At 34.6% G+C, this 25,291-nt stretch overlaps 1 protein-coding gene across 4 annotated transcripts in view; it reads right to left on the reverse strand.

Moving 5' to 3' along the window:
* The window catches only part of AKT3 (AKT serine/threonine kinase 3), a 253,836-nt gene that overhangs the window by 77,171 nt on the left and 151,374 nt on the right, over positions 1 to 25,291 (reverse strand). For all 4 annotated transcript variants that reach the window (XM_088799111.1, XM_088799113.1, XM_088799112.1 and 1 more), the window contains 3 exons: positions 24,026 to 24,137; positions 11,890 to 12,034; positions 4,542 to 4,673 (listed from right to left, as the gene is read on the reverse strand). In XM_088799111.1, coding sequence (XP_088655237.1) covers positions 4,542 to 4,673; positions 11,890 to 12,034; positions 24,026 to 24,137 — 389 coding nt within the window. The remainder of the gene's footprint in view (positions 1 to 4,541; positions 4,674 to 11,889; positions 12,035 to 24,025; positions 24,138 to 25,291) is intronic.

Genomic DNA, 25,291 nt, shown 5'->3' on the forward strand with positions numbered 1-25,291 from the left:
ACAAATGTGTAGAACTTTTTTATATAATTAGACTTAAGTTGTTATTAGCTTAAAATAGGCTATGATAACTGTAAAATGGTTATGAACATGATGATAATCACAAAGCAAAAAACTGACACACAAATGATAAAGAGAAAAGAATCAAAGTATATACCACTATGAATAAGCATCAATTCAAAAAGGAAGAGAAGAACAAAGGAACTACAAAACAAATAGAAAGTAATTAACAAAATGATGATAGTAAGTCTTCTGCTGTTAGTGGGAATGTAAACAGGTGCAACCACTATGGAAAATACAGTATGGAGGTACTTAAAAATTTTTTAAAAATAAATGATCCTGAGGATATAATATATAGGGTGGTAACTATACTTACTAATACTGTATAGTACATTTGAAAGTTGCTAAAAGAGCAAATCTTAAAAGTTCTCATTACAAGAAAAAAACAGCGTAACTCTGAGTTGATGAATGTTAACCAGACTTACTGCAGTGATCATTTCACAATATATACGTATATCGAATCACTATGTTGTACACCTGCAACTAATATAATGTTATATGTCAATTATATGTGAATTTTTTAAAAAAGGACTAAGGTCAAACCACCTCTTCCAGGAAACCTTCCCTGACCCATCGCTGGTTACCCTCGCTAGCCTCTTGTACGTTCCCACCATATTCTTGCCTAGTTCTATCATTTCACTGTAATTATCTATTTATGTATTGGTTATCTCAACCAGATTGTGACCTTTCTTTTAGGCTGAAGATGTGACCTCTCTTTTAGGCTTGTAAGCACAGTGCCTAGCATGCAGCACACATTCTATAAATGTTTGAATGAGAAAGAAAGAGAGCGTCAGTAAGTGAGTGAAGTTAGTGAGTGAATCTGAGAGCATCTGTAAGCTGTTTAATATTTAGGACTGGCAAAATTAAAGGTTAATCCAATGACAAAACATCTACATTTTTTAAAAAAAGAGAGATAGAAGACACTAAAGGAAACCAGAAAGAATTTTTGGAGCTTAAAAGTACAATAACTGGAAAGGAAAATTCACTAGAGGGATTCAAAGCAGATTTCAGCAGGCAGAAGAAAAAATCAGCAAACTTGAAGATAGGACAATTGAAATTACAGTGTCTGGGTGACTAAGAGAAAAAAGATTGAAGAAAAGCAAACATAGCCTAAGGCATCTGTGGGGCACCATCAAGTGGACCTACATAAGCTCTGTGGGAGTTCTAGAAGGGGAAAAAAACAGAAAGAATATATGAGGCATAATGGCTGAAGGTCCCCAAATTTGATAAAAGACAAAAATAAAAATATCCAAGAAGCTCAATGAACTCCAAGCAGGGTAAACTCACAGAAACCCACACCAAACCACATTAGAGTAGTGCCCCCTTACTTGCAGTTTCACTTTCCACAGTTTCAGTTATCCAAAGTCAATCATCATGGCTTGATGATCCAAGATCACACAAAGCAAATGATCCTCCTCCTGACACATCATCAACAGTACAAGGTCAATATAGCTTAGCACTATAGCACAGTGCCTACAGCATCCACCTCACTGCATCTCATCACATAGGCATCCTATCATCTCACATCATCACAAGAAGAGTGAGTACAGTACAATAAAACATTTTGATAGAGCAAGGGCAGCTATCGCATTATTAGACCCAAATAAATAAATAAGTAAAAGGTTATGAGACGAAAAACATTATGTATTAAAAAAGAGGATATAGTAAGAAGAAATAAAATTATAAACATTTATGTACTTAATAACGAACCATCAAAATGTATGAAGCAAAACTGGACAGAATTGAAGGGGAAAAATAGTTGTACAATAATAGTTGGAGGCTTCAATACCCTACTCTCAATAACGGGATCGAAAAACCAGACAAAATACATAAGGAAATAGAAGACTTAACACAATAAATCAACAAGGCCTAAGAGACACACAGAACTCTCTATTTCACAACGGTAAACATTTTTTTTCAAGTGTACATGGAACATACTACATGATACAACATACGTTATGCCACAAATTAAGTTTCAATTGATTTTAAAAGATAGCTATCATGCCAAGTCTCTTCTCCAACCACAATGGAATAAAGTTAGAGTCAAAAACAGAAGGAAAACTGGAAAACTTACAAATTTGTGGAAATTAAAGAACACACTCTTAAATCGTCAATGGATAAAAAAGGAAGTCACAAGGGAAATTAAATTAATAAATACTGAGACATAAATGAAAACAAAAACACAACATACCAAAATTTATGGGCTCAGCAAAAGCAGTGTCAAAGGAGAAATTATAGCCTTAAACACTTACATTAAAAATAAAAAGGTCTCAAATCCACAACATAATTTTACAACTTAAGGAACTAGAAAAAGAACAAACTATCCCTAAAGTAGCAGAAGGAAGAAAATAATAAAGATTAGAGCAGAAATAAATTAAAAAGAGAACAGAAAAAAAACGAGAAAAATCAATGAAACCAAAAGTTGGTTCTCGGAAAAGCTTAACAAAATTGACAAACTTCTAGTTTGACTAAGAATAAATGTATAAAGAATGAGGAAATAGAAAATCACCACAGTAGTAATTGCTGTAGACAATGTCCACTGATCGATGTTTAATAGTAAGCAAAAGTTTAAAAAGGAAAAGGATACTTGCATACTCTCAAGGAGTATTTCCTGTAAGACATTTATTAATTACAAAGAGAAAAACATTAACTTTACAACAGAGAAACCTGGTAGACAATAGTTTAATCAAGTGCTGGAGGTTACTGTCAACAGTAATAAGGTGTACGGACATCATTTACTCCGTGATATGATGCTCTGAGAAGGGCACCTCAGGATTCAAACCCCAGGTCTTGTCAGACTCTAAAACGTCACACTGTTAATCATTTTGCTGTGAATAAGTGTATGAGTATTTTCCTTTGAGAAATTAATAAATGGATTTGCTGGGGAAAGTAGCAAGGATCTGTATCAATCAGAATATTCTATCAGTTGTGAAATACACCCAATTCTGTACAGTTACTTAGAAAAGTGTAATTAATTAGTGAGATAAGACAGGATCCGAGTGAGGCTTATGCATAAAAGGAAAAACAGAATGGAAATGATATTTACACATGTGACACACACTAGATGGTAATATTAATAATCACGGCAAATATTTATAACAATAATATATTTATTTTACACTATTTTAATTTTAATTCAATTTTATTTAATAACATGTAACTAAATTTATTCATTCATTTAATCCTGACAACAACCCTAGGAGATGGGCACTATTATTATCCTCACTTTGCAGATGAGAAACAAAGGCATGAAAAGTTGAGTAATTTGTTTAGTATCATTTAGTACATAGCAGAAGCTACTACTATACTACTCCTCCCAAAATACCAGTTTAATTATAATACATCCTGGATAATTTATATATCCTAATCCTCATAATATTCCTGTTTAGGAATAGTTTTTATCACAAATAAAATTTTTACAAATGAAAAAACAAAGACCCTGCAGCAAGACATTTAGCATGTGTGGCCTCTAGCTGGTAACTGTCCCCCAACCCCAGTCATTGTGATGAGCAAATATGCTCCTCCACAAACATTTTCAAATGTCCCCAAAGGAGTAGTACCCCTGTCCCCCAAAGCTGGCTGTTAAAGGTCATTAGGTGATAACATGCAAAGCTGGGATATAAACCTGGGCCTGTATGAATTCAGGTCAATGTTATTTCCAATACCAGACACTGACTGTGAAGGATCTGAGATTGAAACAAATGTACAAAGATGGGGGAGCATAACTTCATAAAGTGTGTGGAGCAACACACTCCAGATGAGGAAACTATTGTCGCAAATAACTGCAAGTTAAAGTAGCCTATAAAGTATAACAATAATATTACATGTCACTTGTTGAATTAGGCCAAGACAAAAAGCATGGACCAATTTATAAAGTATGACATTTTTCTCCTGAGAGAATTGGGATTCAATTCAGAACCCTGAATGAGAATTGGCATCATTTATATGTTAATGATTTGTACAGGTCTAAGCTGAATCAAGTTACAGGGCAGAGGATAGGACCTCCTGAAAGAATTTCAAAGACTATCATTTCTTTTAGTTTCATTATTTCAGTATTTTGAAATCTATTAAGGATGCTTTCCCATTTAGTGTTATAGAAGCTGTATAATTTATGGGTACAAATCATCTATGTTATTCTAATCACTCTTTAATAAGAAATTCATAATGTTGGGGGAAAGCATTAAAAAGCAACATTAGTATAATTAGTGATATATGTCACAAATATATAGTAAAAACATTCTCCCAAACACACATACAATAAATATTTCTACCTCCTCAAGGGAATAAAATAAAATAGTTTCACTATATAATAGTCTGATAACATTATAAACTTTTGAAGCTTTAATATAAATATTAATATACAGATATTACTGTAGCAGTAGCCTACAATCAACATTTTGGTTATGTAATGGAATTTCTACATGAATCATAAGCATGCCTGAGCACACACACATGTGCAGAGCATAAACAAAAATTTCAGTTACCTTTGCAATAATAACTTCTTTCTTCAGAATCTTCATAGCATAATATTTCCCACTTGCCTTCTCTCGAACCAAAATAACTTTCCCAAAAGTGCCTTTACCTAGTAGTTTCAAATAGTCAAAATCGTTCATTGTCTGAAAAATACAAATTAAAAAATATAATATGAAATATTTGATACAATTTATTTGTAAACATATATGTATATATTTGCAATATCCACTCAAAAGCAAATTTTACCAATTTTTATGTACTTCAGTGAATAAGAATCAGACTGGCATTGGCTGTCTCATCAGCAATGCTGGGTGTTGGAAATCATATAAGCAATTCTCAGATATTGGGGACAATAATTTTGACAAGAATTCTTCAGCTACTCAAATTACCTATCAAGTGCAAGGGTAAAGGGAAAGACAATTTTCACTCACTTTCAAGGATCTGAGTTTTTAAGGATTTAGTAGTGCTACTACCCCCAGACAATGTAATAATCAAAAATGCCCCCACAAAGATTTCCAAATACATCCAAAGGAACAGTACTTTTGAAGAGAGATACTTGAAAATCTACTCCAGTAAAATGAGGATGGAATCCAATAAAGAGAAAGGTATATAAGAAATATTGAAAACAATCTCCTGAAGCCCAGTGCAAAGAAATCTAAAACAGATAGTGGTACGACTTCTGAGAAAGCAATTAATGCAATTCAGAACAGGAAGTCAGGAAGCTCTAAGAATGTCTTTAATTAATCTGCCTGTTTTCAGTTTCATTTCTCATTCCCATTTCTAAATCAAGTGATTCCCAGGATTTTGCCAAGCTGACCTGCTATTCGCTCTCTACAGCTCCCTCTGTATATGCTTTTCCTGTTCAAGCAACATCCTTCCAGAAACTTCCAAAATTTTCATATTGTTTGTCCACTAATGATCTTCCAATATCCAGCTTTTCATTTTTATGGACCTATCCCTTTTTAAAATTCCTGTACTATCATTTTAATAGGCTTTTAGATGGAAGGGGAGGTAACTCAGTATGCTCAGTATATCATCTTAAATTTAAATTCAGTTTAGGTAGGTGGGTTTATGAACAACTAAAGATCTGAGTTTTATCTTAAAGGCAATGAGAAGTTATTGAAGATTTTTGAAACTACTTTTTCCTGTTTACCACCCATTTGAAGTTAATGTCAGAAAATCAATGACCTCAGCTTCTATCTTAAGAAACTAGAAAAAGAGCAAATTAAACCCAAAAGAATTAGAAGAAATGAAATAATAAATATCAGAGCAGAAATCAACTAAATTTTTAAAAAGAACAAAAAGCAGTAGAGAAAATCAATGTAACCAAAAGCTGGTTCCTTGAAAAGATAATAAAATTGATAAACCTCTAGTGAAATTGGTCAGAAAAATAGAGACAGAAGATGCAAATTATGAATATCAGGAAAGAGAGAAATGACATCACTACAGATTCTACAAATATTAAAATAATCACAAGGGAATATTATTAACAGATTTATATCTAAAAAATCGACAACTTACATGAAATGGACAAATTCCTTGAAAGTCTCAAATTATCAATGCTCACTCAAGAACAAATACAGTAAATCCCCATCTAACATTGTTGACAGGTTCTGTGACTTTAAATGAAATGACTTATAACACAACCAATTTTTACCATAGGCTAACTAATATAAACACAAGTTAAAATCCTACAGCATCTCATCAATGTTATAGTGAAATGACAATGAACGAAAAGTTATTAGAGGACCTGCTGTAGATAACTCAAATAGTCCTGTGTCTATTAAGGAAACTGAATTTGTGGTAAAAAACAAATAAACAAAAAACTTTTCAACAAGGAAACCTCTAGGACCAGATGGTTTTGCTGGTGAATTAAACAAATATTTAAGGAAGAACATACCAATTCTACATAAACTCCTACATAAAATTGGAAAGGAGAGATTACTTCCTAATTTTTTCTACGAGGTCATCATTATCATGATACCAAAACCAGAGAAAAACATTGAAAGAAAACTACAAACCAAAATCCCTCATGTTATATATATATATATACACAAAAACTCTTAAAATTTTTATACATGCTTATGTTCATTTTCAACATTATTTGCGACCTATAATTTTGATAGTTTTCCCAAATGTCAAGTTATAATGCGTTTAGCCATTCAATAATATCTCTAGTTCAAAAGAAAAGTAGCAAAAGATATCAGGGAAAATAACAAAGTACATTTACTAATTCAACTGAAAATCAAACAAGTAGGGCTAAATATACAGAAAACAGTTAACAAAGCCAGCGTCATTTGAACAAATAATAGGTAATTTCATTTTCATTAATAAATTTTAAAAATCAAGGAATACTACAGAACCAGAAAGCCATTTGTGCTATGTAGTCTCCAAAGATGGATGGCACTAATTCCCCTTCTCCCTGTGTGCACATGACACCTCTCATTAAGAGGTGGAGTCAACTTTCCCTCTCCCTGGGCTGCCATGGTGTCCATCTTGGAAAACAGAATAGGATCAGAGTGTCACTGTCCCATTTCCAGACCTAGCCTTAGCCTGTCAGCTTAGGTTTTCTCCCTCTTAAAGAGTCATTCTTTAAAAGCCAGCTCTTATGCTGTAGGAAGTCCAGGCAGGACAGAGAGGCCCTAGGAGATGAGGCACCACATGCAGAGACAGAGCACGTGGAGGAGAACCAAGAAGCCAGACATGTGAGAAAGGCTTTCTTGCCTTTTCCAGCCCAGCCTGCGTGCCTGTTGAATGCAGCTGTTTGACAGATACATTTGAGACCAGCAGAACTGCCCAAGCAAACCACAAAAAGAGGAGAAATAATATACTGTTATTGTTTTAAGACATTAAACTTGGGTAGTTTGTTCCATGGCAATAGAGAGAGACGTTATTCTCATCAATAAACCATAATGTCATTTTATTGCTTAAAGCTTCATTTGAGCAGCACCCTCCTCATTGTTTTTGTTTGTTTGTTTGTTTTTTATCTAAAAGCCCTGGAAAATGATACTTGTTGTGTCCTATTACTAAATATCACATAAACTCAAACTGAATTCTTGGGGGTAAAAATTGTAAACTGCCTTATGAAATTTTTCAGATAAAAAGCAATACATAGCTATAAAACATTACTATAGTCCTTTAGGATTGCACTTCTTAGGGACAGGGAGGTTTTTTAAAAGTACGACAGCCTTAACTCTAAATTTCACAGCTTCTGTCAGTTTGATTGTCAACCTTAAAAAAAGAGGAATTTGCATGGAAATTGACATTAGTTTTAAAAAAAAGCATTCTATGTAATAAAATAAAAAAACAGATTTCATATCTATTTTGACAAAACTTCGGAACATTTTAAAGAGTATCTTTGATACCAAATGCTCATGTTCAGTGCAGTATACACAGTAATTATCTAGTCTTTACAAATGAAATGTAACCTATTACAAAATGCTTTCCTCTTTTGGATGGTGTTAAGGGAAAAGATACAAGCTATTAATAAAAAATGAGAGCATAGATACTTGCCAGAAAAATTAATCCTCCAAAACCCAATCCTAAGAATTTATTAGGGAAGTATTTCATATAACGATACTCTTTCCTTTACATAATCTCTACATATCAATGTGGCTGTTTTAGGTTAAGAATACATGTGCATATATAACCAACTATAAATATATTCAAATCACATACACTAGAATACATGAAAAAAGACCGTCTAGTCTAAAAATTAGGTTAAAATGTGAATACATAACTGAAGAGGAATACAAAGAATCTCTTGGAAAAGAATACAGAAGTTTTCGTAAATTTAGTCAAAAAAGATAAATTCCACATACATTTACAATATAAGAACTAAACCAAATCAAGCTCTGTAGGACACTTAAGTGAAAAGCAGGAGTGGGGAGGGAAGTATCAACAAGTTCACTTCTCTGCCCACACCGCCTCCCACTTCCTCTGCTTCTCTTTCTCAAGGGAAGGGGAAACTCAATCGAATCCATCAATTCCTGCACTGATTATGCCACTGCTCCCTCTCTGAGCAGGCAGTGAAAGAGGACATGGTTTCAGCAGGTCCCACCGTCTCTTCCCTTCTCTCTTTCTCCCAATGCTAACCATTGCTTTGAGTTACCGTAGCCAGGCAGTAGGTAATAAAATTCCAAGAACTGGTGTCAGACTCAATGGGAAGACAGGAGGTATGGCTTACAATTTATCCATAAATCGTGAGCCGATAACCAGCTGCTCCCAGAGAGGCCTACATGGTCACTTAAAAATTAAGCAAAATGGAGTCTCAGTTGGCTGTTGATCCCTTTATGTGGTGCCCCTTCGCACCCCTGACAGGATCTGGAGAATGGCAGCTTGACAGCCACGAGTAGGCACTTCTGAGTCCTCTAAGAAAACCTTTTGAAACATCTTTTAATTTAAACACAGAACAGCGCTTAAATCGAGTTGTGATGCCTGTGCCTCCTTCCTCCACCATGCAGTGTCTTTCTCTCTCCAAGAGAGATTTTAGCCTGCAGAGCAGATACAGTGGCTACACCCCACCGCTCAGGGAAGTGACCATCTGCCTGCTCCAGGCAAGAGACGGAGTGAAGGCGACGCTAAGCACAGCGACCGTCAGGGGCCATTCTCCTCATCCTACTGCTCAATTTTCAAAAAGGGAATGAGAAGAAAATGTGCTCTGTAAATCAGGAGAAGGATATTCTTATTTCAGAATCTCTGTGTTCACAATCTGAAATGAAAACTAATCCGAACTTCTCCAGCCCTGTTTATAACTGAAGACACACAAAGCAAGCAGTTCTAGAGCCACTGACATATCTTAGGGAAGTGACGGTAATATAGAACAGGTAGTAGTAGCAATACAACGTTCGATCTTTTTCTGAACACTTGTTCATTTAAAACTATTTTATGCTATTTAATTTTAAATGAAATGAAATTTTAAAAAAATGGAAATCAGATACAGGCCAAATAAGACAATGAACCCCCCAAAATTCAAAGTGCTCCTATCAAGTTTTCATTTTCCAGACTCAGTTTCAGGGAGAGACTTCTCAGAGAATCGGCTTTAAAAAGATGTGTATGTTTTTAACTATCTTTATGTGGACGAAGTAGAATACTACCTAACAATAAGAGTTAATATTCAGTGAGCACTTAGCATGTTAGCACTTTACACGTATTCCCTCATTTTAATTCTCACAACTATACGAATTAAGTACCAGTGTTATCTCCCTTCTATAGATGAAAGGACCAAAGAACAGAAGGATTAAGAAACTTCCCACACAACTACACACATGGTAGACCCAGGACTTGAACCCAGGCTGTAGGACCCAAAGATCTCATTTTTTTTACCACTACTCGGTAATATTAAAATTCTGATTTTTTTCCAAGAGTACTCTAAGATAAAATTAAGTAATATCCAAACATTGTTTAAGTCCAACATTTTGACATAATAATTTGAGAAATAGAGTATAATCACAGGAGACAATATCTGTATATTTTTGTTTCTAATATAACTTGGTTATGTTATGAGTGTAACAATTATAGAGGTTAGTGAGGCTCAAGATATATGAATCAGTAAATAGAAAGAAGCTGCACACTGAAGTTGTACAGTGTATAACTGAAAATCCTTCTATGCTTGAACAAGATATTTAATTTCTCTGAATGTCAGATGACTTAACTGTAACATGGGATAATAACAGTACCTACCTCAGATGATTCTTATGAGAATTAAATAAGATAAGATATATAAAAGTAGCTCAGAGCCTAGAACAAAAAAGCTCATATTAAATGCTCAGAAGTGTTAATGAGTGAAGGTGATGAATTCTAAGATAATCCACACCCACAACTGTAAAAAGAGGAAAACGTATTGTTTTTATAATTATATATAACCAGACTTAAAAAAATAATCCTCCCATACTTTTCCATTATTACATCTTTTGTCTCTATTCAGCATTCTTCTGGTAAATTTCCATATTCTTTCCAAAATTGTTCCATCCATTAATAACAATATTTCTAGTTAGGATGTTATAGACTCCCACTTTCAACCTCTAACTACCTCAACGGTATTTTATTATTAATCTTAGTGATTAAGCAGAATTTCAGGAATTCCACAGAATTAAACAGGGTATAGCTGGTATAACTTGTTATTGAATGGAATAGTTTGTAATTCAAAAGATAAGATTAACTGGAATCAGATTTTAAATTATAAGCACAGTTAAATTTCAAGTTAATTGTGTAATGTGCACATACACTTGGAAGAGAAGCCTTCTTATCTGAGTAGGTGGGTAAAGCTAGATTGTGTTTTTAGTTTTGCAATGACTGAGGACCAAGGGGTTGACTTTAAAAAAAAAAAAAAAAAGAGGGATCCAGTTCAAGCAACAAATAAAAGGATAAATCTTTAGGGAAGACACAAAGGGTTCTCAGCCAGTTGGCTAAGATCAAGCATAGAATATTACTCTAATTAGAATTGGAATTTCAGAGAAAGATAATTATCTCTAAGCTGTGACTGTATAATTTCACCTAGTTCACACACTTGGCACATAGGAGGATCTGAACTCAGTCTAACTCCAGAGTTCTGAAACACTGTGCTAATACGAAAGTACATGGATACTTACCTTAAAAATCAGTGTTTTCCTACCTGAAGATTAATTTATAATCTATTATAGCAAATATATTCTAACATGATAAATGGGATGGTCATCTATTTGAACACTTACACCTTTAGATTAACCGTAAAATACAATTTCTTACATAAGGAAGTTGCTTTTCAATTTCCCACAGCACTGAAATACATAATTTACAATGCTTATAAATATATAAATGGTGCTTATTATTCTGGAGCACTGAGGGAAGGAAAAGTCTGTTTCCCTCATTGGCTCAGGGGCAGCCATTAAAATAAAAAATGATTGTTTCCAAGATTGTTCACTTTTCCTGCTGACATTAGTGAAGCTCGGGCCCCAAGCAGGAAGTACACCAGAGCCATTTGCGCTGCTTCTTTCAGGAGCACACCGGATGCCAAATGGAAAAGGACCGAATCATTAGGGAAAATATTTTATTTCCAAATTTCTAAAATGGTATTAAAAACAATAAGGGGAAAATGCAAGTTACAAAGTAGCATAATGGCACACCAGTCACAATTCCCTAACAAGCCCTGTCAGTAGTAGGTGCTCAGTGCTGAACCACTGAAATGAACTGATGGTTCAATTATTTGATTTTAAACAAGGACAGGTATGCCAGATACACCGGAATAAAAACTGACCACACCCCCAAACCGACCACACCCATATAAGATCATTGCCTGCCATTTTTTCCATATGGCAGTTTTTAACATATTTCTTCCATACACATAAGTATGCTGAGTAGGGGAATAGTTATTATTTTTACCTTTCTTTTGTGATGGGTTGTAGAAGCATCCATCTCTTCCTCCCCTATATTATCAATTTGTGAAGTTGGACTACAGTTCATCCTCTCCTCTTCTTGCCTCTGAAGTCTGTCTGCTACTGCCTGAATAGCTTCTGTCCATTCTTCCCTATAAAATTATAACAGGTAAAATTTCTTATTAACAAAGGATGGTAAATAATTCAAATATTTCCTTTTTTATAAAGTGTGAAATGTACACAAAGAAAGTCTATACCAGGATAACAGATAACACACACACACACACACACACACACACACACACACACTCACAAACGTATTCTCTCACCCTTACTCCAAGGTGAAATTAATCCCAAACGCATTTTACATTACAGCCCTAAAGTTTGCCATAGTATTTATTTGGAGGTATGTTAAATGAGAAAAAGAAGAAAAGAATTATAAGAAAGTTCAGTTAAAACCCTTTAGAAGTGCAGTTAAGTGTCTGTACACATCTTATCTATAAAGTAAATTGACCCCCAAGAGTTTGCTGCATTTTTTAAATGTTTGTTCAGCCATTTTAAGTCCATCATTGACATACTCAAGATCTTTACTGTGGTCCAACGGAAGTTCTATTATAAGAAAAGGTTTTCAAGGCCCAAATCTTTCACTGTTCCCAGATCACAGGTAAGTTTCATTTTATAAAAAAATGATAGGCAAAAATTGTAGCTTAAATAAGTCTCTTGAGCACCAGTATAAAGCTTTTAGTTTTTGATAGTTGTCCCATCAGATCAAGGATCATTTATTTCCACATAAATTTTAAAATCATCCTGTTAATTTCTTAAAGTCTATTAGAAATTTAAATGAAATTGCATTAAATCTGTAGATCAATTTGGGAGGAATTGCCAAAGTAACAAATTAAGTCCTCCAATCCATGAACATGGCATAGCTCTCCATTTATATAGGTCTTTAATATCCCAATGCAATGTTTTGTAATTTTTGTGAAAAAGTCTTGCACATCTTTAATTGAATTTATTTCTAAGTATTCTTTTATGATATTGTGGAGGGATTTATTTTTTATTTCATTTTCAAACTTTTCTTGCTAGTATTAGGAAATACAGTTTCTTACTGTTTGTTGACCTTGTATCCTGCAGCCTTACTAAATTCATTTCTTAGTTCTAGCAGCTTTTATTTTTCTGGATTTTCTACACATGTAACCACTTTTTTGTACAAATAAGGGCAGATTTACTTCTTCCTTTCTGTTTGCTTTTTATTTCTTTTCTTGACTTATAATACCATCACTACAATGTTAAATAAAAGTGGTGAGAAGAGACATTCTTACTTTGTTCCAGAACTTACAGAGAAAGCATTCAGCCTTCTACCTTTAAGTATTACGTAAGCTGTAGCATTTTTTGTAGATACCCTTATTTAAGTTGAGGCAGTTCCCTTCTCTTTCTAGTCAACAGTGTTTTTGTTATAAAAGGGTGCTGAATTTTGTCAAATATTTTTTCTGCATCTGTTGAAATGATCATGTAGTTTTTCTCCTTTATCCTATTAGTATAGTGAATTTAGCTGAATGATTTTCAGATGTTAATGCAACTGAATTCTTGGGATAAACTCCATCTGGTCATGATGTACTACCTTGCTACATATTTTTAAAATTCTATTTGTCGAAATTTTGCATCTATGTTCATAAGTATAGTTTTATCTTCTTATGATAGCTTTGCCTAGACTTTGGAATGAGGGTGACAGTGGCTTTAGAAAATGAGTTAGGCAGTGTTCTCTCCTCCATTATTTTCTGAAATAGATTGTGTAGAATTGGTAATATTTCTTTATATATTTAATAGAATACACCAATGAAGCCATCTGCACTTGGAGTTTTCCTTGAGTAAAAGTGTTTTAATTTCTAACTCCATTCTGTTCATTGATGCTGGGCTGCTTAAGTTGTCTGTTTGCTTGGAGTAGTATTGGTAAATTGTGTCTTCTCTATTTTGTTTTTTTCTTAACAGTCTTCCAAGGTGTTTTCAATTCTATTAATTTTGTTTCAAAGAACTAGCTTTGGTTTATTGATTATTCTCTATTATTTTTCTGCTTTCTACTTCACTGATTTCTGATCTCTATAGTTTCCTTATTTCTGTTTGTCTTGGGTTTAATTTTACTCCACTTTTTCAGTTTCTTAAGACAGAAGGATAGATTATTGACTTGAAAAGTTCCTCCTTTTCAAATATAGGCATTTTATATATTTCCTTCCAAGCACTCATGTAGCTACATCCCACAAATTTTGATATGCCTCATTTTCATTATCATAATTTTTTAAATCACTGTCTGACAACTCCATCATTTGGGGCTTACAAATCTGATTCTGTTGTCTGTTTTGTTTCTGTGGTTTTAGCCACATTGTCTTGTATCTTTGTGTACTTGTTTATTTTTTGATGCGTCTTGAACAATGTACATGAAAAAGCAAAGAAATAGTTTGGGGCTTAGGAAGATATAATCTTCCATTAGAGATTATTTATATTTGTTTTTAAGAGGCTCCTAGGATCCTAGCAAAAGTGGATCATGTTAACCAAATTTAAGGTCTGAAATAATTTATAGCTGGTTTTCAATTCTTAACAGGTAAGTCTATATTTGTTCACCCTCTCTTCTAGGGTATACTCCCTTAGAGTACCAGACTAAGCTATCATGATTTACCACGCATTCTCTTCCGCAGGCCCTGGATTCCAGAATGTGACTCTCAGCTCTGACAGTTACTCTAATTCTCAACATCTCAGACACAGCTTCTAAAATCGGTAGGCACCTTTAGTGAAAGACTGGGCTCATCTCTCTGGGTTTTTTTTTTTCCATATGCTTTCAGCACCATAACTCTTCATACCCTTATTGGCTCTTGGCAGCCTTTCTCTTTAAACATTTCATCCTGTTTTTCTAGTAGTTCTTAGGTGGACCTAAATGACCTAACTCACCATAATTGAACTACACAGGCATATACAGTTGACTCTTGAACAATGCGGGGGTTGGGGTGCCAATGCCCTGCATAGTTGAAAATCTGCATATAACTTTTGACTCACCCCCAAATTAACTACTAATATCCTACTGTTGACCAGAAGCCTTACTGATAACATAGTCAATTAACATGTATCTTGTATGTTATATGTGTTATATACTGTATTCTTACAATAAAGTAAGCTAGAGGAAAGAAAATGTTAAGAAAATTGTAAGGAAGAGAAAATACATTTACAGCATATATTGAAAAAAATGTGCAGTTCAAACATGTGCTGTTCAAGGTTCAACTGTATAGGCTGTGTAGTTAAATTATGGTGAATCCAGTAAAAAGTATTGTTAAAATGTATTGGGCCCAAGTGTCTCACTAATTGAAAGAGGATTTCCACTCTTCCAATTCTTAAGTAATGCTGGAAAATGTAGTCAGTTTGGAAAACAGAACGGATACCACTATGAAGCAAATAAATTCATTTTTCAAACATATATACCACTAATATAAAAACTTAATTTTCACAAGCTGATCATTTATTTGAAAACAAACATTTAATTAAAAGGTCTAATGTGTATGCTACTAAAGCACAAACAAGCCATGGAGTAGTAAGAACTCACAGTGGCAGGGGAAAGCTTGATATTGTGAGTAAATTTAATTAAGTTTTATAGGTAAAGCGAGAACAGCAATGCACTAAGCACAGTGCTGTTCTAACAAAAACAATAGTAAGTTTGGGAAGGTGACCAAAGAAGGAGGTGATTTGTGAATGGAGATGTACAAGGTGAACTGATACTTAATAGCAAGAGGAAGAGATAAGCAAGGGAAGGTATTCCTGGCGTAGGGGTGAAAGAGCCAAAAAGAGCCCTAGGTGATGTGAGAGCCCACCACAGAATTAGTACTTGGGAGACGATAAGCAGCTCAGCACAGTGGTAACATAAGGGGAGTGCGTGTGCAGACACACGTAGGTGTGAGTGTGACGGGGCCATGGGAGTGACAAGGCAGGTGACCAGCTGTAAGAAAGGAAAACACCTGGGCCTGTAATGTGGATATTCCTGCATGACATAATACAGTACACATAAAAATCACATTTAAGAATGAATTATTTGAAATAGTGCATTCATTACATCAGAGAAAAAACAAATACATTTGCTATCACAAAAATTATGAAATACTGCTGAAAAACAGAAAAATAATAGATAAAACGATCAGAAAGGAAGAGGCAAAATTGTTATCTGTAGATGTCATGCCTGCAAAAGAATAAATGTTTTTAGTTACATAATAAACAGAGACCAACAGCATTCCTTCTAAATACAAGAAATATAAGAAAAATAATGAAAAACATTCTGATCACAACAGCAATAAAAATATGAAATAGCTAAAAATAACCTTACTATTAACTTTTTTAAATAGAGAGAAAAAAAAATCTACTGGCGGAATTAACTAAGTATAAACAGCATGTAATATAGTTGAATGCTAAATATTATAAAAGTATCAATGTTTTCTAAATTAATTTATAATTTTAAGGTAGTTCACTCAAAATACTAACAGGAATTTTGCTTAGATCTTAAAAATAAAACCTAAAGTTCACCTAAAATAATGCCCTAGAGATATCAGCAAGATGCAGAATAGGAAGCCCCAGATTCTCCTTTCACCCATGTAAACACCAACTCAAATCTACACCAACACATGGATTAATTCCCATTGTGAGAAATCCAAAAATCAGGTAAGAGGCTCCTGTATCCCAGGTGAGGACAAAACCAGCTGCATCAGAGCCGGTAGGAGTTTGTGGCACTCAATTACTCCAGTCCCTCCCCTGGCTCCGCATGGCAAAGATAGAAAGAAATTCCCAGCTCCCCACTGGGGAGGGAAAGAGAAGACTGGGCCACACATCCAATGTTCTGACTTGTCTGGGAGGCTGCCTGAGAGACTGGCCTCTGTCTTGCCTTAATCAAAGCATGGATAGTAAAGGACAAATTAGAGATACTGAGAACAAAGGAGACAGTTTGGATTAGCACATACTCACTCATCACAGCCCCTCTTCCCAGCTAAGCACAGAACTAGTAGGAGAAAACCTATAACTCGCAGCTTCTCCCTGGGGAGGGAAAGAGCTGGAGCATGTGTGCAGTGTTCTAGCAATTCAAGAGGGAGCCCAAAGAACTAGTTTTTCCCTCGCCCACCTCGAAGTGCTGACAAGACCTGGTATACTATAGATGCCTGAGGGCTACTGACAAGAAAACAGAGTTGGGTGACTTGCTGCTGCTCCTGAGGACGTAAGTACGAAGGATGGTAAAGCTGAGCAGCCTTTCTCCCCGGGGGGGGGGGGGGGGGGGGGGGAGGGAGGCGTGGAAGAGAAGAGTGTGTGTCCAATATTCTGGACTTTCAGGGACTGAAATACTGTTAATAGTGGAATGTAAATCATTTTTAATTCTGATTTCTGTCTCATGAGACTCAGAACGCTGATGGGACACGTCATAAGCTAGAAGCCTAGGGGGTACTGAGAACAAAAGAAACCTAAGGGGCTCAAAGTAGCTCTTGAGAATCTGCAGTACCATGAACAGGCACTAGAGAGAACAAGGGATTGCACACCTAAAAACAAACAAATAAAAAACCCTGCAAGTCCCTGTAATTGGAGATTTATAGGCATAGATCCAGAAGAAACAGAGAAACATGGCCCAATCCAAAGAACAAAAATATCTCTACAAACTAACTCTAAAGACAGGTATGTCAATCATCTGACAAAGAATTAAAAATAGCCATCGGAGAGATATTCAATAACCTCAGTACAATGAAACACGAACAAAATGAGAATATCAACAAAGACAGAGAGAAAAAATATATACATTTTTTTGTTGTTTTTTGGAGCTTAAAACCACAATAACTGAATTAAAAAAATTAACTAGACAGGTTCAACAACAGTCTTGATCAACTAAAAGAAAGAATCAGCAAACTCAAAAACATGTCACTTGAAATTATCCAGGTAAAGTGGCAAAAAGGAAAAAGAATGAAAATGAATTCTAAAAAGCCTAAGGAATGTATGGGATACCATCAAATGGACCATTACACATTATTGGAGTCCCAGAAGGAGAAGAGAGGGAGAAAGGGGCAGAAAGCTTATTTGAAAAAATAATGGCAAAAAAGTTCCCAAATCTGGGGAAGAGAATAAACATCCAGATTCAACTAGGATGAATCAAAAGAAGTCTACACTGAGACACATTATAATCACATTGTCAAAAGCTAAACACAAAGAGGGCATTTTGAAAGCAGCAAGATTAAAGCAACTCCTCACCTACAAGGGAGGCCCCATAAAACTCTCTAAGTGGATTTCCCAGTAGAAATCTTGCAGGCTAAATAGGAGTGGGATGATATATTGAAAATGTTAAAAGACAAAAACTGCCAACCAAGGATACAATATCTGGCAAAACTATCCTTCAAAAGTAAAGGAGAAATAAAGACTTTCTCAGGTAAACAAAAGTTGAAGAAATTCATTACCATTAAACCTGCCTTACAAAAAAGGCTAAAGGGAGTCTTGCAAGTCGAAACAAAAGGACAGAAATGCTAAAAGATATAAATGTATAAAGCTTACTGGTAAAGGTAAATGTATAGACCAAATACGGAATAATGCAATACTGTTAACAGTGGAATGTAAATCACTTTTAATTCTGGTATAGAAGATAAAAGAAGTATTAATAAACTATAAATATAAAAATGGTAATGGGTACTCAATATAAAAAGATAATTTGTGGCATCAAGAACATAAAGCACGGGGGTTGAAATAAAAGAGTAGCATTTTGTGTGCAGCTGAAGTTGTTATCAGCTTAAAATAGATTGTTTTAACTTAAAGATGTTTTATAAAAGCCCCAACATAACCACAAAGAAAATAACTATGAAAGACACACAAAAGAAAATGAGAAAGAAATCAAAGCACATTACTACCAAAAAAAAAAAAAAAAAAATCAATGAAACACTAAGGAACACAGCAAAAGAGAAAAAGAAGCACAATAAAGAAATAAGATAGACAGAAAACAATGAACAAAAAGGCAATAGCGCTTCCCTACCAGTAATTATTTTAAACATAAATGGATTAAACTCAATAAGAAGACAGAGTATCTAAGTCTAAGTAGATTTTAAAAAGATCCAATGATATGCTGTCGAAAGAGACTCATTTTAGATTTTAGGGCACACATAGTTCAAGTACAAAGATGGAAAAAGATATTCCATGAAAATGGTGAACAAAATAAAGCAGCAGAAGTGGCCACACTTATACCAGACAAAACAGACTTTAGATCAAAAACTGTCAGTGATAAAAGGGTCAATTCATCAGGAAGATATAACAATTATAAATATCTAAGCACTGAACATCATAGCACTCAAATATATGAAACAAACACTGACAGAACTGAAGAGAGAAATGACAGCAACACAATATGAGATTTCAAAATGCTACTTTTAATAATGCATAGAATATCCAGACATAAAATCAGTAAGGAAACAGAGGACTTAAACAATGTTTTATAAATCAAATGAACCTATCAGACATATACAGATCATTCCACCCAACAGCAGCAGAACCGACACTCTTCTTAAGTGCATAAGGAACATTCTCCAGGAGACATCACCCGTTTGGTCATAAAACAAGTCTTAACAAATTTGAGAAGAATGAATGATACCAACTATCTTTTCCAACCACAATGGAATGAAACTAGAATTCAATAGAAGGAAAACTGGAAAAAGCCACAAATATGCAGAAATTAAAACACTCTTGAACAACCAATTGATCCAAGAAGAAAGCAAGTGAGAAATTTAAAAAAAAAAAAAAAAATACCTTGAGCCAAATGAAAACAAATATACAACACACCAACATTGATGGCGTATAGCTAAAACATACTCAGTGGGAAGTTTATAGTAGTAAATGCCAACGTTAAAAAAAGGAAAGATCCTAAACATACAACCTAACTTTATACCTCAAGGGACTAGAAAAAGAATAAGTAACTAAGCTCACAGTTAGCAGAAAGAAGGAAATAATGAAGATTAGAGCAGAAACACCCAAAATACAAAATAGAAAAATATAGAAAAAAAATCAATAAAACTAACACTTGATTTTTTTAAAAAGATCAACAAAATTGCCAAACCTTTAGCTAGAATAATTAAGAAAAAAGGGAGAAAACTCAAATAAAATCAGAAGTGAAAGTGGAAACCTTACAACTGATGCCACAGAAATAAAAAGGATTATAAAAGACTAGTATGACAAGCATACGCCAATAAACTGGATAACCTGGAATAAATGGATAAATTCCTAGAAACATAAAACATACCAAGACTGAATTAAGAAAAAGTAGAAAGCTTGAAAAAACAATAATAAATAAGGAGATTAAATCAGCAGTCTAAAACCTTCCAACAAAGAAAACCCCAGTAACAGATGGCTTCATTGGCAAATTCTATCAAACATTTAAAGAAGAATTAATACCAATACTTCTTAAACTCTTCCAAAAATAGAAGAGGGAAAAACATCCAAACTTATTTTATAAGGCCAGCATCACCCTGAAATGCCATAACCCTAGAATTTTACTCAAAGCCAGAAAAGATACCACAAGAATAGAAAACTACAGGCCAATATCCCTGATGCAAAAACCCTCAACAAAATACTAGTAAACTGAATCCAAGAGCACATAAAGTATCATACACCATGATCAAGTAGGATTTATCCCCAGGGTGCAAGGATGGTTCAACATATGCAAATCAATCAATGTGATATGCCACATTAACAGGATGAAGGATAAAAAATTACATGATCATCTCAATAGATGCAGAAAAAGCATGTAACAAAACTCAATGCTCTTGAACAATAAAAACACGCAACAAACTAGGAATAGAAAGAAATTACCTGAACACAATAAAGTCTATATACATAAAAAGCCCACAGCTCATATCATACTCAGTGGTGAAAAACTGAAAGCTTTCCTCTAATAGCAGACCACCCAAAGATGCCCACTCTTTTCATTTCTATTCAACATAGTACTTAAAGTCATAGAGTAACTGGTCAAGAAAAAAGAAATAAAAGGCATGCTAATCAGACAGAAAGAAGTAAAATTATCTCTGCAGATGACAAGATCTTATGAGTAGAAAACCCCAAAAGTTCCACAAAAAGACTGTTAAAACTTATAAACAAATTTAGCAAAGTTGCAGAACACAAAATTAACATACATTTCAGGTTTATTTCCATACACTGACAATGAACATCCAAAAAAGAAAATTAAATAAACAATCTCATTTACAATAGCATCAAAAAGAAAGAATAAAATACTTAGAAATAAACTTAACCAAGGAGCCAATGGAGGCAAAAGACTTGTAGACTGAAAACCACAAAATACTGATAAACAGAAATGAAAGCAAGAAATAGAAAAACATCCTGTGTTCACAGATTAGAAGTCTTGATATTGCTGAAATGCCCATAATACCCAAAGTGATCTACAGATTCAGTGCAATCCCTGTCAAAATCCAATGACATTTTCCGCAGAAATAGAAAAATAATTCTAAAATTTATCTGGAGTCCAAATAGCAGAAAAAAAAAAAAAAAAGAAAAAAAAAATCAAGAGAAAGAAGAACAAAGTCGGACTTTGAAACATATTACAAAACTACAGTAATGTAAACAGTATGGTGATGGCATAGAGCCAGACATATGGACCAACGGAAAATAGAAAGCCAAGAAATAAACCCATGCACACATGGTCAAATGATCTTCAACAAGGGTGCTGAGACCACAAAATACAGAAAGGATTGCCTTTTCACTAAGTGGTGTTTGGAAAACTGGATATCCACATGCAACAGAATGAAACTGCATCTTTATCTTACATCATACCAAAGACTTGAACACAAAACCTGAAACTATAAACTCATTGAATAAAATACAGGGGTAAAGCTTAACATTGGTTTTGGCATTGGTTTCTTGGCAACAGAAGCAAAAATAGACAAGTGGGACCACGACAAACTAAAAAGCTTCTGCACAGCCAAGGAAACAATCAAGAGTGAAAACACAATCTATGGAATGAAAGAAAATGTATATCTGATAAGGAGTTAACACTGAAAATATGTAAGGAACTCCTACAACTCAATAGCAAAAAAACAAACAATCCAGTTTAAAAGTGGCCAAAAAACTTGAATAGATATTTCTCCAAAGAAGACATACAAATGATAAACAGATATATGAAAAAATGTAAGGTGAAACCACATGAGATACCACCTCACCTGTTAGGATGATCATGAAAAACAAACAAGAAACAGAAAATACCAAGTGTTGGTGAGAATGTAGAGAAATTGAAACTTCTGTGTACTGCTGTTGGAATGTAAATTGGTGCATCCACTATGGAAAACATACCAGAGGTTCTTCAAAAAATTAAAAATAAAACTACCATGGGCTCCAGCAATCCCACTTCTGGGCTCATATTTATCCAGAAAAAAAAAATGAAATCAGGATCTCGAAGAGATATCTGCATTCCCACACTCACTGCAGCATTATTCAAAACAGCCAAGATGTGGAAACAACTCAAATGTCCATTGACAAATGAACAGATAAAGAAAATATGGCATAAATATAGAATGGAATATTATTCAGTTTGAAAAAAGAAAACCAAAACTGATTGACTATTCAGAGAAGTAGTGGGATATTGCAGGGACAGCAAACTATTTTAAAGTCTTAAGATGTGGCTTAAGTCCAGCTTTGCAAACACAAATGGCAAAATGAATCATGTTTCATGGGGTGTTATGAATCTATGAAGACTAATAGTTTCAAAGAATATATATTGACATGAGAAAAGTTCCATTCATTCAACAAGTCAACAACTAGTATGTCAGAACCTGAACTGTGTGTTAAAGATGAAATAATCAGCAAGGAAGACATCATCCTTGCCAGGCAAGAATCTATAGTTTAGTGAACAAGGAAAATTAAGATTATAGTAGTGATATACCTGATATAAAAGATACAAGAAGACAGCTAAATATATGGCAGGGGGGCCTACCGTAGTCTACAAGAGTCAGAGAAGGTCTGGAGGAAATATGACATTTTAAGGTCAGATCTGAAATATACATAGGAATTAGCCCAAATGGGTTAAGGTATAAGCAAACGGGGGACTCAGCATACAGAAAAGCCCAGGGAAGATGGGGTGCGTGGGGAAGACACCTAGAATTCAATGTATATTAATTACCCAAATACATCTCACAGAATAAGATTGGAAGTGCATAAAAGAAAATACCAGTCCTGAACTCTGGTTATGGAATTAGAATTATGAGTAATTTCTAGTTCTTTTCTGTTTTTCTTTCTTTTTTCCCCCTAAAGTAATCATACATTACCATTTACTGTTTATTGATCAAAAAAGTACTTTGTAAAAAACACTTTACTATTTACTAGGTTTTTGGAAGAGTTTGTTTTTGTTGGTTTCTTTTTAATCTTACACAAGTTTCTTAAGACCTAATTTATTCACTTGGAAAATAAGGCTAATAATATTTAACTTCACCAAGTTGCTGATTTGGATCAAATATGATAACATATGTGCAGGAAAATGATTTTATGGCTGTGGTTGCTGGACCTAACTGTATCAGAGCTACCACATAAAAGGGTATTAAACAGAATTTGGGGGTGGGGAGGGTTGTAGAAATTGGTAGTTGATCAGGAGGGTGAAAATGTGGTGCTGGTGAAGCAGGTGAGCGGGTTAGGAATACGCGGTCACTCCATCTTTAGTGCCAATCAGTCCTGGTATTTTTTTTCTAATTGAGCTTGGACCCAATCTCAGCACCCTTCTCAATAATATCCAGGCAGCCACTAGCATAGTGGTATGCTACCTAAAATCTTTTGCTATCTCTGCCCTTGGAATTCCAAACATGAACACAATCAATCCACAATTCTTTTTTAAAAGGTAGTTTGGTTATAAAAATGTGTTCTTTAATTCGTAGTTTAACTTTTTAATGTTCTGTTTTCTCTTAAGTGTATCTTACAGAACTTCTAGAGGTTTTGATTGCGAAGTTTGCAAGCCTCTGTTACTCATTTATTATACCAGAGAAATAATTAAGGGACTACAGCATTTTACAAATATATTTACATATATTTACAAATGGTGACGTCAGGTACACACCCATCTTTAGACTATTGTTGCTTTTTCACAAAATGGGGGGAAAAAATGAGTTTCTTACCTTTCCTCTGGAGTATCTACATGAAATGTCCTCTCTATGACAGTGGTCCACTGGAGACATCTGATAATAAATGTGTTTGGCTTTGGTCGTTCTGTTTTCATTAACTGGCATTCTAGAAAGAAAATAAAATGTCTCTTTGAATATACTTACACTTACACCAAGAAATAAACAGTTGAAAACAATAGAGTTCTATCCTAACCAAAACCATTGCGACCTCACAGCCTTCGACGGCTCTCCCATCCAGGCTGTCACACTCAGACCTCCGTACTCCTTTCCAATCCGTCACCCATTCTAGCCAAGTGCCCTACGAACCAGCCAAACTGGACTACATAACCTTCCCCAAATACACCTTGTTGCTCTTTCCTATAGCAATACCTTTGCTGCAGCTGTTCTTGCTATCTGGAATGCTTTCCATTTATTTTACTCCTATCCAAACGCAATCACCAACAGTCAAAAGAATACCTGTTCTTTAAGGTCCAGGTCAAATCCTACTCCTTCCACGAAGCCTTTTATAACAACCTGGTTCTACGCTGACCATTCCTGCCCGCCCCCACCGCCATATTCTCATAACTTATTATTGTATCCCTCATTTTTCACTGCGAAGTGACAAATAGACTATCTTATATTATTTATCACTTTAGGAAGGTGTCCTTATCTCTACCTGGATTATGAGCCCTTTGACAATACATGCCACCTATAACTCTTAGTAATCGCAGCCCCTAGAGCCAGTCAGCCAGAAAGTAATAAATGCTGCCAGGGAACATCTAGGGAGATTTCAAAGAAAAGGACCAAAACACAATAGTCTAGTGGCGAAAAGTATGGATTCTAACACCAGTGTGTCTGGCTGAATTCACTGTGTTTTTTCCCTACCATTACCAATGCAATCATGTAAGTTAATTAACCCCTCTGGTCTTCAAGTATTCAATGAGAAACAATAAGAGTATCTACACCAAAAAAATTGGTGTGAGGATTAATAAATCAGTATAACATTTAGCATAGGGTGTGACACATAATAAGTTTTAAATGTTAGCTATTAGCTATTATTATTAGGACTGGACTGAGCCAGACTTTATAAGGATACATGTTATTGGACCAGAGAAAGTAGAGTAGTGCTGTCTGCTGACACTGCTCTTTTGAAAGAAACTAATTTGCCTTTAGTTGAAAAGTTCAGCTGCTTTCTCGTTGCTTATCTGTTTTGTCCTAGCTCCATCATTGGCAACTAGCAACTACAATTTCTATGTGTTTATAGGACCAAGTCATTAACCA

The sequence above is a fragment of the Rhinolophus sinicus genome, chromosome 6 (genome assembly GCF_057876585.1).
Source record: "Rhinolophus sinicus isolate RSI-liver-muscle chromosome 6, RSI-T2T, whole genome shotgun sequence".
Classification (NCBI taxonomy): Eukaryota; Metazoa; Chordata; class Mammalia; order Chiroptera; family Rhinolophidae; genus Rhinolophus; species Rhinolophus sinicus.